The sequence below is a fragment of the Sebastes umbrosus genome, chromosome 11, assembly GCF_015220745.1.
Source record: "Sebastes umbrosus isolate fSebUmb1 chromosome 11, fSebUmb1.pri, whole genome shotgun sequence".
Classification (NCBI taxonomy): Eukaryota; Metazoa; Chordata; class Actinopteri; order Perciformes; family Sebastidae; genus Sebastes; species Sebastes umbrosus.
In genome coordinates this window covers 4,007,826-4,023,741 of record NC_051279.1, presented here as the reverse complement: position 1 = coordinate 4,023,741, position 15,916 = coordinate 4,007,826, and the positions used below count along the sequence as shown (strand labels likewise).

General features: G+C 41.1%; 1 protein-coding gene across 8 annotated transcripts in view; it reads right to left on the bottom strand.

The window, feature by feature from the left end:
• syngap1b (synaptic Ras GTPase activating protein 1b) overlaps window positions 1-15,916 on the bottom strand; it is a 178,255-nt gene that overhangs the window by 94,130 nt on the left and 68,209 nt on the right. For all 8 annotated transcript variants that reach the window (XM_037783746.1, XM_037783751.1, XM_037783747.1 and 5 more), the window contains exon 3: window positions 12,616-12,721. In XM_037783746.1, coding sequence (XP_037639674.1) covers window positions 12,616-12,721 — 106 coding nt within the window. The remainder of the gene's footprint in view (window positions 1-12,615; window positions 12,722-15,916) is intronic.

The following is a 15,916-nucleotide window of genomic DNA, read 5'->3' as shown; positions in this document are numbered from 1 at the left end:
CAAGCAGCAGCGCTTTCATCCTCAGTTAAACAGGTTATCGGTGTATTTGCTCACATGTAGTCAAATGGAGTTGTTGATGGGACAGAGGAGCGGGAGACGGCGGAGGCAGAGAGGCTGCTGCTCCCATAGATGGTCCGCCTGCGTGCAAAGTGAAAGCATTCAAGCAGATCCGTTTCCTCAGCAGAAAAACGCTCGCTTATCCAATTTGTCGAATCCGCCATATAGCAATGCAGGCACACCTGGCTTTTAAAGGGAATGGGAGATGACAGTTAATTAATTAAAGAATGGCACTCGGAGAGCGCAGACCTCCACCAAGGTGCCTGACTTTAAAAACAGATCACAGCTCACAGCTGGCGGTACCGTGAGGTGGTCTGCTTATTTTTAACACGGTGTGTTACGTTGGATGCCTCTCTCATTCAGCAGTCTTGTTATGTCTGTATAACGTTGCACTACGTTGTCTCTCATCCCGTCAGCTAGCGCTTTTTTCTTTCTCACTGCGGACGGCCAGCAGCTCCCGCACACACATCCACACACATATCTCTCTGCTCTCAGAAGGAGGCTGGGTCACGCTTCATCAACGCGTCATCAGTTACACTGCGCATGTGTTATACCCTGCGGTCTTAATGCTCAGGCTGATCACAATCCTTAAAAATCATCATGGTGATCATCATGATTACATCCGCCAAGGCCCTTGTCCTTGGCGGAGGTAACAAGAATTGTAATAATAACTTGCTTGGTCTGTCTCCATCAACATCTGGATTTTAAGGCCAACTCTGGTTTATTATAACTTGGACCTTATTTTTCAGAGTTTTGGCCATCATTTCATCATCAGTTACGATAACATTGTACTCCTCAAAGTAACTGCTGAAATCTGGGAACACAGTAACGTTGTTTTAAGTGTGACAGAAGAAACACAAGCAGTCAGACGATTAGACAGCTTGTAAACAAGCAGTTTAGCCAGATTTTTGAAACTACTTTAGGTAAAATTGAAAGTGAACGTTCCCAAAATGTCTGTAATAATTCTTCATTGCACTAGAAATCTATCTAACTTTGCGGCTGTCGAACGAACACTCGATCACAGCATATAGTGTGAAGGTGTTACAGCTGACTCAGAATGGTGCAGGGCAGTCAGCACATCGTAGCTGGTAGTTTATTTGTATTAGTAGACCTACTGGTGTTTTCCTCTTTATCACAATTATGAGGAAATATTACCTTTTTTTTTTTTTCTCACACCCCTTGGCAACTGCAATACTACCCCCTGGGTTACAAGTACCCCTGGTGGGGAATCACTGGTGTAGATCATCACTATTTCATTGATCATCGAGCTTACAGTACAGATCAGTGATATCCTGTGAAGATCAATGAGCGAAGTCTTGCGATGAAGCTGTCAGCATCTCTCAGCGCCAACGCCATCAAGACACACTCCTGGAACATTTATAGAAAACTAATGAATGCAGATACTATATATGATACTATATAGATATAGATATATGGATATTACCGCCTAAACATATCAAGCAGAAGACAAGTTGACTGGTCTGAAATCATCTGTTTCAAACACCTTGAAGAGAAGTAGTGAGTAGCGAGTGACCCTTTCACAGAGGCTTTAAATCCTCTCATCGTTGCATGGCAGGTGGAAGCAGTCCCCATGGACTAGAGAGCCGGCAGGATGCTCTGAGTGTGTGTGTGTGTGTGTGTGAGCTGACTACCACACCTGAAGCTGACTAAGAACTGCAGTGTTGGAGAGCTAAAAACCCTCGCGTGTGCTGAGCTGGTGGCCAGCTGTCACTCAAACCAAGGCCGGACTTGCTTGCTTTCTCTCGCTATTTTCCTCTTTGTGCGTGTTGTTGAGGTATGATGATATAGCTGTCTGTTATATCACACCAGCCCACGGGGTATATCACTCAGAAAGACATTTCATGTTACATAATCATTCCATTTACATATCGTTTTGCATAAAAATCCTAATGCATGGTGTTGTTAAGAGTGCCCTGCCATATTATCTCAAAATGCCAGCTGTGAGCAAACACACATTCAAGAAAGAAGTGAAGGAGATTTGATTGTCAGCCAGGTGGTGAGAAGTCTGAAATATCAGTCTTCTTCTTTTTCTAATAATGTCAGAAAAACTTGCTATCGCTCCATCTGACTGACTGTAACCACCCACCCAAACACTGGAGGAGGACTGATATCTCTGGTCCACTTTCCCGTCTCAACTCAGAAAGACCTTGGATGTTCAAATATAAAGCTCTTCCCTCGCAATGTTGTTTAACAGTATTCGATTCTGAGTTTCAGGCTTTGATGCTCAGGTGAATAAAGTGGATCAGTAATGTTTTCCACGGCTAAGAAATATATCTAAAGTCAAGCTCCGCAAACCTGGGAAAGGTTACCCATGGCTTTATTTCCACTTGAATAGACTGCAACTCTCCTACAGCAACTGTGGCATCAGTCAACAAATCCGGTTACATTTATATATTAGTATTTAGTAGTTACCAAAGTATTAGACAGATTGAAATTTGACCTGATGATGGTGTTAGAGGAAAATACGGAGGATCACCAAAGTTATTACAAATCATCCTGAGGTGGAAGAGACATTTTTGAACCAAATTTCACAGCAATCCATCTAATAGTTGTCGAAACATTTCACTCAGAACCACAGATGTCAACCTCATGGTGGCGCTAGAGGAAAAGTATGATCAACAAAGTCAAAGAGAAACCGAATCGTGATAAAACGTTTGATTAGGAACAAAAAAAACATTGGAAAACGGAAAAAAGGCAAAAGTAAGAGACTGTGTACATAATTATTTTAAGAGTGAAGGAACCACTCATCCCATAAACCATTGTAAATGGCGACTCGCCGACTCTGGAAACTCCTGAGAAACATTTAAATTAACCGTTGTCGATCTAAAATGAAGACAGATTCAGCAACGGCATGCCTTATTTCTCGCCTCAAATGTTTTTAGAAACACATTTCGGTGAACTATTTTCTTACTTAGCTTGCTAGATTTCTCTGGGGGGAAGCTGCAGTGTAGTGAAGCTTCACTTAATGTAGAGTAACTGGTGGATTAGCTCAATACTCTTTCCAAGTAGCTTTCCCAACACTGTAGATTAATATCACATATAGAGTGCTACAGGAATGAGTCCTAAAACCCGGAAATGAGTTAGCATTTTAGCACCTCCGGTTCCTTCGTCTGGAAGTCAGTGGGTTTTTAGTTAGATGCCTGATATAAGGTCTGTGGTTAACACAAGCTTAAAGGACCAGCGTGTCACAATTAGGGGGGTCTATTGGCAGAAATGGAATATAATATTAATAAGTATGTTTTCTTTCATGTATAATCACCTGATAATAAGAATCGTGTTTTCATTAGCTTAGAATGAGCCGTTTATATCTACATAGGGAGCGGGTCATCTTCACAGAGTCCACCATGTCGCTCCGCCAGAATGGACAAACCAAACACTGTTAACTTTTACTTCAGAAAAGTGGTGTTCAATTGTGGAGATTATCTTGCTGAACAAAATGTGGAAGTATCATAAACGCTTGTTTGCCACAGAGTTTATTTTCTGCAATAATCCAAAACCCGATGGATAAATCCCGTTGGCTTTTTGTCACAGGAACAGGGCTGATGCTAACTTCCTGGTTGGCCTACAAAGATACGTCATCCCTGCACCACGCTATAAACAGTTTGGTACCTGATTTTAACTGTCTCAAAAGAGTCTCTGGTGACGAGGAGGAGAAACAAAGTTTGACAACAGGCAAAGACCGAAAGTTGAACAATACAAAGGTATTGTCATTCTTTCTGACAGTTATCTGATGACTTCTTGTAAGTCCAGTTAAAAGCCGTTGATTTGAGGTTCAACTCTGGTTTAAAGGGACTATTTGTAAGATTCAGAATTGCTTGTTAACAGCGACACCTGTGGCCTTGAAATCAACGAAAGTCAGCGTCGAGCTTGCGCTTCCTCGCTCTAAATATACCTGAACGAGCATCGCTCAAAACAGTGAGGCGACACACGTCAGCTAAAACCACAATATCACTCTATACTTCAGCTGCTTGGCAGTAATGTTAGCTGACCAGACGAAGGTCTCTCCATGAACATGATTTAGATCTGATCCTAGTGTTGGCTTTTCCTGCCTCAGCGCAGGCTGATGCAGCGGGGCTCTGCAGCGTGTCTCCCTGCTCTCTCCGCCCGCAGCCGGAGAGAGCAGGGAGACACCGGCACCCGGTCGGTAACGAGACGATAACGTTACTCCCTGAGGAGCTTCGTCACTTCACAAGACACGGGAAACCTCTGTTGGTCTGGAGGAGCTGCAGCATTTATTTCTGCACAAACGTCCACTCTACATTCACTAGATATTCTCAGAGCTACTAACTCTTCTGCAGTGTGGAGTGAGCGCGCGTTGACGTCTAGAGGTGGAGCGAGCTGAGCGAGAACGCGCGCTCTGTCTGAGTGAAGGCAAGCAGGCAGAGGAGGAGAGGCAGCAGCCACACGCGAACGCGCATATAAGAGCACGCATGTGTGGCGACCCGCTACATTTATACGCTTAAAAAGTTACAAACAGTCCCTTTAACATTTCCAATTTGAGGGTAAATTCCAACAACTTCCAAGAAGCAACTCTCTATGATTTCCGGTATGATAATGAGTCATTGTTTGCATAAGCTAAAATATGCAACCCAGTAAAATATTCAGTACATATAAAACAGTTTAGCAAAGCGCAGCATTACTCAGACCGTCTATTGCTCCAACCCAGTGTATATGCAGCTTGGTGAAGTACTGCGCTTCCAGGAGGCCTCTGTGTCCACGTCCATCAAAAGCCAAACACAACAGCGTAGCAAACCATTTGTATTCATTCGCAGTTCCAAAGGCAAGAGAGGGAGATGATTCAGCAAATCTCTCTAAACACAAGAGCGGGTTTCTTGGGGCCAGATTGTCACTTTTCCCAGGGACTGGATCACAAGGTTTATAAACTGTCACCCTGCACAGTAACACTGCTACTCCAGCTCACACTGGCTCAAAACGCCTCTATTGTCATAACACTCTAAATTAACTCTTATCACCGAGCTCAAGACACTGAAGCAGCTAATTATGCCGGTCTATATCACACGCCGATAGACTGTAAATTCATTTTTAATCCAGCTTTTCTTCATCATACAGTTTAACACTACAAAGGCGGTAAAATATCTTTCAAAATGTCCCTTTGCGACTTTTCCTGGACCTACTTAATAAATTAATCAGGTTTTTTCGGATTGTTTGAAATTAGAATAAAAATGTAATAACTACACTCACAGCCTGTCAGCTTCCCAGCCCTCACTAATGACCCTTAAAATCCACAGCAGCGGGCTCAGTTCAGGTTGGCAGCTCTTTCTAGTGTTGATGGAACAAGACAAGAGTTGTGCAGGTTGCTGGGTGAGGGAATTTTACTGCACATTAAAATCACAGACTCAAAGGTCAACTGTAGCAAAGAGCCCCAAATCAATGTTGAGTCTAAATTCTAAGTCACAATACAGCTCTGAGACTGGTGTCAGGTTAGCAGCCTAGTTGGTGCTCTGACAGATGGGAGACAGGATCAGTCGCATTTTGAGTTTCATGCCTGCTTTGATATTTCATTCATTTCATTCTGTAGGTATCAAGGTTGTCATATTCAGATATTTTGGGGTATTTCTTTCCAGTAAATAATACCACAAAAGAAGCAACTCATATGAAGATGAAGGGCATGTTTCTACCACACAAACACATATGCACTTACAAACAGATGCATCATTTTACATTGACACCGCAGCAATACTTAAAAGTATCAAACATTCACCCTCTGTAGGCTTGTAGGTTTGAAAAGTTTGTATTTTAATTTTTCAATGGATTCCAGTGAGGACAAGTTTATCACAAAAACAAAACGTATAAAACATCCATGCATCCAGCTGTGAAAAATGCTCAAACCAACAAAATGCGTTTAGCCACTGGCCCTCCAACCGTACCTCACTATGTTCAGTCTGCAACATACAACTAAACAATACTTCTGTGTTGTTGTCCTCCTTGAAGCTACAAAAGCTCAGACACAAGTGGAGTATTTTAGGTCTATTTTGGCAAAACAATGATTAGATTCAAGACAGTTAAGCTAGAATAATAAAAGACTGGCTCCACTTGCAAGGCTGTCATTGGTATATATTTACACTAGAGACTATCTTGTGATGGGATCACACCAGACAAATCGGGACAGGGGTATAATGTGGCCCATTCCCCACTTCATACTCCCCTTACTTCCGGCGTCCTTGCTCAGACCACACCCTTCTTCGAACTCGGCCTTCATTTTAATCTCAACTACACACCTGTAAAGTTTCGTGATTGTATCTTGCGCGAATCATGGTGACAAAATCTGTCCACAGACGGACATATAATAAACTCAAAACTGTTTCTGTGGTAGTCCCCGCTACAGTAGGTGTCTCCAGGACCACCATGATGACGCACACACAGACTCACAAGGTGAAAACAATACCAGCGCCGCTGTCACTGCTGGTAATGATATAGGTTATCCCATACAGCTATAAATGCTTCAGCTATGTGGAGCACAGGCGCCTACTGTATAGTCACTTTCTGGACAGAGACAATAGAAAAGTTTGCAAACAAATTCAACTGCTCCTGCTGTCTGTGCTTCTTGACAGCCCGATATCTGTCAAGAGACGATAGCTAGCATTAGCTCCCCAGCAGGGAGGAACAGACTGAACCTCTCATTACCAGAGATGATATGTCTTCAACAAACTAAAACTGAGAGCTCACAATACTGTGCATTGTTTGTTTTTTTCTCTTTCTCCCAGTGGGCAACTCTGGAGTCTGAGAAGTGAAGCCAATGCTGAAGTGCCTTAAACTTGAGCAGCAGGGGGCGACTCCTCTGGTTGCTAAAAGAAGTCTGGTTGTATAGAAGTCTATGAGAAAATGAGCCTACTTCTCACTTGATTTATTACCTCAGTAAACATTGTAAACATGAGTTTATGGTCTCAATCGCTAGTTTCAAGTCTTCTTCAATACAGCATGATGTTCATTCAGTAAATTATGGTCCCATTTAGAGTCAAATAGACCATAAAGCAGGGGATGCTTTAGGGCGTGGCTACCTCGTGATTGACAGGTCGCTACCACGGTGTTGTCCGGCCTGGGAGTTGTCCGTGTTTTCATCTTACAACTTTAACCCTTTCACAGTGTGTTTTTAGTTCATGAGAGTTAATTATAACCTTTTTGGTCGCCTAAAAATGTCTTATTCAGCGTTCGGTTGTGCTTAGCCCCACCCTCTCGTGTCACTTCTGGTTGCAGATGGCCAAAATGCTGAACTCGAGTCTTCAAAACGGCAGTCCACAAACAAACCAATGGGTGACGTCACGGTGACTACGTCCACTTATATTCAGTCTATCTCTGTAGATGCGACATGCGACCACCACAAGATACACCCGTACACTGAGGATCATATAATAGTGTAACCATGTTTTAGTTGACGGGACGTGTCACAACATGAAGTGGGCTATCATGCACGTTACGTTTTGACTGAAAGTAACCTTTTTGTGCTTGTTGTAATAACTACATTTTCACAATGTAGACATGTTACACATTGTGCAAAAACAAAGATTTGAACTTAATTCGATATATCGCCCTGTCAAACATATGTCTACATGCATTCTAGGAATATCTGTGTAGAAGCTGAGAATCCTTTCTGGTTAAATGCGGTAGCTTTTTTCAAAACACAGACACTAAAATAATACAGATAAATCATCTATATCCTTTTGTTTAAGTCTTCCTGAGATGACAGATTGGAATGAGTCATGATGCTCGCCGCAATACTAACAACAGTGGAAAGTCTAACACCTTTTTCTTCTTCTTATGTGATGTGTCTTTTCTGTCTTTAATTTATGGTGTCATTGTATTGTCCTCCCCTTTTTGGGAGGGAACGTGTAGCCTTCGGGCCTTGTTGAGTGGGTGAGTGGAGTGGGATGGTGTCAGGACCGTGGATCAGGGAGGGAACAGGGTGAGACAGATTAGAAAGTGCAGGATGGGAAGAATGACAGTATAGGGTTAGGGAGGAGGCTCAAAATCTGGCATCCATGCTGATTCTGCATTATTTATATCTAAATCTTGAATAAATTCTATGAGCAGGCACTGAAAAAAAACCAGATGCCCAGAATGCAGCATCGGAGCTGAAATACGCTGTTAAAATATGGTATGAAGGTCACACATTGTAAAGGGCACTACAACAATTGCTCGGCTGAGCCTGCTTTATCACCATTGTCTGCTATAAGGTGAGGTGGTGAAAGGAATAAGTGAGATCTACAAGGACAAACTGGGGAGAAATCCCGGATGTTTAAACCACTGTTGCTGAAAAACTATTCAGCCTCAAAGTTAACAACCAATCAGCTTTGTAGTGTTGCGTTTTTTTTTCTCCCTGCGGCTAAGTCATTCAGATAATAAGGTTCCTCTAATAACAGAGCAGACTTAGATTAAGTCAATTTACAATTTGAACACAAAACATTAAAGGCCAAATTCATTAATGGGGATTATCGCATCGCGTTCTGGAGAGGTTAATGAGAGAGAGAGGGGGAGAATGGGAATGCTTTCTTTTTGTTTGCCCAATGTGCATCTAACTATAACAACTTATATTGAAATATGAAGGACTGTTCATCTCATAACGCTATGAAATTAGCTGGAATGTGTCCTCAACTCACATCTGGCTGTCCTCATACATTACAATACTGCTGGCAATATTACCATTTAAGGGGAGACACTACAGGTGAATGGGGTAAACAGTTTAACTAATAGATCTCACCATGAAACTTCCCTTCTTGATTACTTACATTTTAAGAAAAAATATTTTTTTGTATTACAAGTTTACTGAAATGTTATGTTTAAATATGCAAACTAATCTTATTAAACATGTTCTAATTTGCATACATTTCCAGAACAAAAATCTGAACGTTGGATAAAGCCAGGTTCAAAATTATTTTGTTGACATAGTAGAGTCAAAGGATTTTACTGAGGGAATCGTGGATATCTCTTTATATCACTCCATAAATCAGAAGATACTGTCAACAGCCATAAAAATAATCCATTTTCGTCATGTTTTTAGGAATAAAATGTTGTTTAAATTAGGCTATGAATGATATAAGATCAAACCCCTCTGTAAAAACCTTCAGAATATAACCGATCAGCCATAACATTAAGACCACTGACAGGTGAAGTGAATAACATGGATTATCTCGTTACAATGGTACCTGGCAGTGGGGGGGATATATTAGACAGCACGTGAACATTTTGAACTTACATGTACATGTACATATCAGCCAATTCATCATCATCGGATTCATATTAAATACGGTGTCAGCTTCAAAAATCCAGTATCAGTTGCACTATAATCTGCATGCAATGAAATTCACTGTATACCTGAACTGAAGCACTATCACAAACTTAATATAACATCTCATTTTGATCAGTCATTCTTACAGTAATCCTATACAATAAGGACTTTGTAATAGAATACATTTTTAGTAGTTTGCAACTACTACAAAGAAACATTTTTTGTCTAGTTAGGAAAAGTCATTTTCCCCTGTCACAATCATGAAAAGTTAATTAAGCCTCATATTTGCATAAAATGCTTATGCTGCACTGTAATTACCCAGAAAAATGGATGTCTTCATTATGCGTTAATTGCCTCCTCAACTTAAAAATGTGTGTTTTTTTTGGAACCTTAAAGGTACAGAGAAGTGAAAGAAAGAGGAAAATGAATGCATCTGCACCGCCTGATGTGTTATGACATCGGAGTGAAAAAACCTATTGAGGCATTATGTGTTTGACTAATCGCATATCGAACGTGGAGCCCAATATCTTCCATCTGAGTGTGTCACTACATCGGGCATCCAGCTGGGATTGTTGTCAAATGTCTCCATTCATCAATATCTTGTGAAAAATGCAGGCTTTTACCCCTGCGATGAATAATGAATCAAGGTTGACGTATTAATGTTGTCACAAACACATGGATGAGTGTTTGGCAGCTGCAGCGGCTGCAGTTTAATCTTCTCTCAGAACACAGAAATGTTCTGAACCGGACAGAACTTGAATCTATTGATGATAGCGAGGTCACGTCTTTCAATTTTGTGAAAGAAGCGATTCATTCATCATTTTGGAAAAGGAATAAATGGTCCTAAACGTTTCAAAGATGTGCTCAATGGAAGCCTAGCTTAGAGGTATATGAATTAACCCTGAATGCATTCTGAATTGAATTACCTTCATAAAGACAGACAGATAAAGCAGCCTGAGACTCACCGCTCCATCTCACCCTTCCAAGTCACTTGACCTTGGTATGGTTTGGGTCCTGGTGACGTCTCTGAACTGACATAAATAGCTACTGTGGTCCTGTGTTGCTCAGTAGGGAGAGCATCGCTCCAACACTAATTGCCAACGTTGACATTATTAAGGCTTTATTTTTAAAACTAGTGTAGTACCCGTTTGGAACGTTGTTCGAGAACCGCGGTATGGCTGCTTGCAACCGCCGTGTGAAGTAGATCGGATGAGCGGTTCTCGAGATATGCGAAGGACATACAGAAAGACAGAAAGACAGACAGACAGAGCGCAGTCTGCCAGCGCTGGCTGGACATCGCATCGCATTTCCTGCGGTGCACCAACTCTAGGTCAGCTTGGAAAGTCCCAGTATGAAGGTGGCTCACGGCTACAACTGTGACTTTCCCCGCCTGGACATCGACGCTTCTTCACGGAGCCGTTGAGTGCTCGTTGCGCCCTCTCTCCCTATGGGGAGGGACGGGGCGTCAGGGGTCTGTGGGGATGTCGGCAACCCATCCGACCTGTCTTGAAACAGGGACCCTGTCTCGTTTACCACTAGGCTTTGTGGGTGGGACTTTTTGCCGTGTCCTCACCATTCATATTCAACTAATGTGTTTATGATTAACCAACTCTTCCACTCCAGGAAGTCATTGTGTCCATCCAAGAAATGGTCCAGCACATTAGCTCCCCAATAAAACAAATGTGTGTCCATTGTATATTTTGTTTTTTGTACGATTAACAAGCGAGATAGAGTTTAAGAGGCGCTGAACCTTCGTCAGCTCAATGTTATATGTCAGGGATTTTATAAAGTAGGTCATGTGGCTCCCTGTGGCCTTATGACAACCTCCATTTACTTTTTGGTTGATCTGATAATTAGTAACTCCCTGGGGCGCATTAATCTCTTTGGGCGTACAGTAGTCACCACAGATGGTCCACAATGGTGTCAGTGCATTACGGCCTGTAGCGTAGCATGCTAACATATGTGAATATGTTTACAATACGCTTACACGTGGTCAATATGAACTGGCATTGCTATATCAGCATATGTCAAAACGTGGCAGGACCACGTCAACGGACGGGTCAGCGCTTGACTGCTTCGAGGTCAGAGAGCCACTCACATGAAAACTGAGGGAAATATTTATCCAGTTGAATCAGCACAACTGTTGAGGTGGCAGCAACGACAGAATCACAGACGGAGGACGTCGCAAGGGAGGCCCTTAAAATAGCCGAGTGAGGCGGAGAGGTGGAGGGTGAAGGAAGAGGGAGAAACTGAGCGGGACATTTGTAGAGGGCCCGGAGGGACTGAGTCAGGCAAAACAAACAGGCAGGCAGCGATCAGAGGGTCAGTTTCACAGAGTCCAACGAGAGGATGAGAGGACAAAACAGCGACGTAAGAGCAAGAGAGGAGAATGAGCAAGAAGAGTGAGAAGATAAAACGTCTATATAGATTGAGGACGAAATAAAAAGAGACACAGAACTCAAAAAATATGCATGACTATCAAGGTATCAATACATGAATTTCATTTCAAAGTAAGATAACTGATAAATCACCCAACCTAAGAATATCTAGGCAAAACCTGCTAGAAAGAAAACAGCTGCCTTAAGCCCTTATCAGATGGGACGCCTTTATCTCCGCTCAGATGCAGAGTGCCGCTGTGAGCGTCGCTCGTAACACAGAGAGTAATGGCTCAAAGGATGCAAAGAGCTTTACATCACTGCCGTTGCTATGCAACTATCCTATTATTATAAGCAAGCTAACCTAAAGTAATTCAGGTGATAATGGACAAGAAGAAGAGAAGTTGAAATCAAAGTTGAGACCAAAATGTGTTCCATAAATTCAGGCACATGCTTTGTGTTCAAATGTATCTTTAAGGTGTTTAATTGGATTTGATTGTTAAAAAGTAGGACAAGAAATACAATAACTGTTGGTTGGACCTTGATTAAGACCTCTATTAGAATATTTTGGAACATACCTCACCTAACCTTACATCGTCATGCCATAAACACCGGCCAAACTCAACCTCCCAATTCAATATAGCCTATTGTAGTGTACTGTACTTGTCTTAATGTCCTAATGTCTGTATGTTTTAACACCGTCCAAAATAAAATAAAATAAAATAAAATAAAATAAAATAAAATAAAATAAAATGAAATAAAATGAAATAAAATGAAATAAAATGAAATAAAATAAAATAAAATAAAATAAAATAAAATAAAATAAAATAAATAATTACAGACCTATTGAAAAATCCCCACCAAAAAAGAGAATATGTATTAACAACACTAAAGCTGTTTAAAGGTTTGTCTGCTCACCCATCTCGGGATGGTGCCGTCCCTCAACAGGAACGCTGACTGTCCGCCGCAGTAGCTTGTTCCTGTGAGACTCTGAGCGCCTCTCGCGCATCAGCAAAGGGTGTACCTGCACAGAGAGAGCACAAGGTCAGTACACAAACACACACTCCTAAAGCTCTGCACAGAATATGAACACACAAGCGAAACTGAGCACTATTTGTCCTTCTCTTAGTCTTTGATAAATAACCGCAATAGACGAGTAGTTGTAGAAAACAGCTGTGGCTAAATTTATCTTTTAGCATTTTATAGTCAGAAAACATTTTTTTTTTGAGAATAGACTGAAATCATTAAAATGGCTGATAACAAAAACAGACAAACAAATGCCAACGAGATGTACAATCAGTGCCAGTGAAATCATGAATGAGCTGATAAACCTTTGACTAAAGCAACTACCAACATCAAATTCATCCAAGAAATATATTCAAGGTTAATGTGGGGTCACATGCAACCCACAGGCTACCAGTTACATCATATTTTTTAAAGTCATAACACATCATTCAACAAAAGTAAAAAAGCAAGAATGGCTTATCTGGTAAGAGACAAAACTAGAATTCAAAATCTTCCACAGCTTTTCATTGCGTGATACATTATGTCTGATTTGGAGGAACTGAGAATTGAAAGCAAAAAGAAAAGAGAAAAAAAAATATATATATATAGAGAGAGAGAGAGAAATAAACCCACATTTCACAGCTCCGCTACATCGGGCCCCACAGTCCCTGAATTCATAAAAGTGAGACTTGAGGGAAAATAAATGGGAGAATGTGCCACACTAATCAGAAACACTGGTCCTTTTGAAACACAGTTATACTCAGAAAATACAGCATATACTGTAAAGTACAGAGCTATAAATCTTGACTGAACACCAAAGCAAGTACTTTGTTGGCTCTGGGCCCCAGAACGCCCAAGAAATACACAAAGAAATAAAAAAAATGACTGCAGAAATTCATGATGAGATTCCTTTCAAAAGAACACACTGTGATGTGATTGATAGGTTAAAGCTGGGCTGTTGTATTAGACTGCATTGGTTCAGTTGCCAGTTTATTAGGTACACCTTTACCAGCTCAACAGCTCAGCTAAAAAATTTTAAATAAGAGGTATTAATTGAGCTATATTTTTATTATTGAGGTTGTAGTGTGCATTGGTGTTGAACTGGACTTCATTATATTGAGAGGTGTTTCTAATGTTTTGCACACTGCATTTAAAAACATGGGGCGGTTGTCGAAGGATATTACAAACACACTTAAACACCACCACAAACTACAACCTCAACACTGAACATGTATCTTAAAGTTTTAATAAAAAACGGACCATTATATTCTTCGTAAAGGTAGAATATGTGGCAGAGCTGTTGTACTGGATTGCATAAGCGTACCTAATAAAGTGACCAGGGAGTGTATTATCACTTTATAAGGTTGTTGCAGCCAATGCTTCAACACATAATTTGCTATTTGCACATCAATCAGACGTGGAGCAGTATTTACATGCATTTTGTCTGCCTGATGAGTCCAATATTAACTGTCGTTTTAGATCTGCTTTGGTCTCCACCGGTGGGCCACCTTTGGGGTCTGAGAAGTGAAGCCAATGCGGAAGTGCCTTAAACTTGCATTCTTTCTAACAGCCAGCAGGGGGCGACTCCTCTGGTTGCAAAAATAAGATTGATTTATTACCTCAGTAAACATTGTAAACATTAGTTTATGGTCTCAATCGCTAGTTTCAAGTCTTCTTCAATACAGCATGATGTTCATTTAGTAAGTTATGGTCCCATTTAGAGTCAGATAGACCATAAAGCAGGGGATGCTTTAGGGCGTGGCTACCTTGTGATTGACAGGTCGCTACCACGGCGTTGTCCGGTCTGTGTTTTCGAACTTCAACCCTTTCACAGTGTGTTTTCAGTTCATGAGAGTTAATTATAACCTTTTTGGTTGCATGAAAATGTCTTATTCAGCGTTCAGTTGTGCTTAGCTCCATCCTCTCGTGTCACTACTGGTTGCAAAAAATCAACATGGCGACGGCCGAAATGCAGAACTCAAGGCTTCAAAACGGCAGTCCACAAACCAATGGGTGACATCACGGTGACTACGCCCACTTCTTATGTAAAGTCTATGGTCTCCACCAACTCTTGAGAAAAAATATCTGGGTTTTTAAATTGCTACGCATTCGACTTTCATCACCATCTTGTCTGCTGCCATTTTGTGCTGTGCAGGTCGGGTACAGTGGGTTTATCTGGTCCTGTTTGCTGGAACCAGCTGCCTGATCCTGCTGCTGGGTTGATAAGAGGCTAAAGCACTACATACTGTGAGTATAATTGTTGTGTTTTTCAGCTTGTTGTGGTGCTCTTCTGCACCCAAGTGGCCAAAGAAAATCCATTATTTCAGCTTTAACAATGCAGAATAATGGATTTATAGTGATTGTTTCAAACATGGATGTAGGTTTAATCCTTTGGAAGCGAGTTGCAGCCACTGTTTAGTTTAGTTTATTAACACAAAGGAAGTGATAAAATAACCAAAAGTATGTAGCAACAAACAGCATAGATTATGCAGCTGAGGTATGAAACCCCAAAGAGCTTAAAACCTGCCCTCTAGGTTTTAGAATTTATCCAAATACAATGGATATTTGTTACCTTAACAAAAAGAAGACAATAGAAAAATAAGACAGAAGTCAGCAGTAATACTGACAATAATAAAAAAATAAAACAAACAAACGTAAACACATAAACACATACAGTATGAAAACTAGGGCTGCCAAAGTTAAGCAACATTAATGCAAATTTGTTTTAACGACAGTAATTTCTTTAACGCAACTTGCGATTTCTTGGTTCTAGCGGGCTCAGTTTTATAGAAGACTGACTACTGGAATCACATGAAACTAGAAAACCTAATGAATCCATCGGTACCAACCATGTCATACGAGCTTGTAGTGAAGGAGGTTAAATAACGCTCCAAACTTACGCTAAATGTTGGCGAGGAAAAACTGGCATGGCCATTTTCAAAGGGGTCCCTTGACCTCTGACCTCCAGATATGTGAATGGGTTCTATGGGTACCCACGAGTCTCCCCTTTACAGACATGCCCACTTTATGATAATCACATGCAGTTTGGGGCAAGTCATAGTCAAGTCAGCACACTGACACACTGACAGCTGTTGTTGCCTGTTGGGCTGCAGTTTGCCATGTTATGATTTGAGCATATTTTTATGCTAAATGCAGTACCTGTGAGGGTCTGTCATTGTTTTGTGTTGTTAATTGATTTCTAATAATAAATATA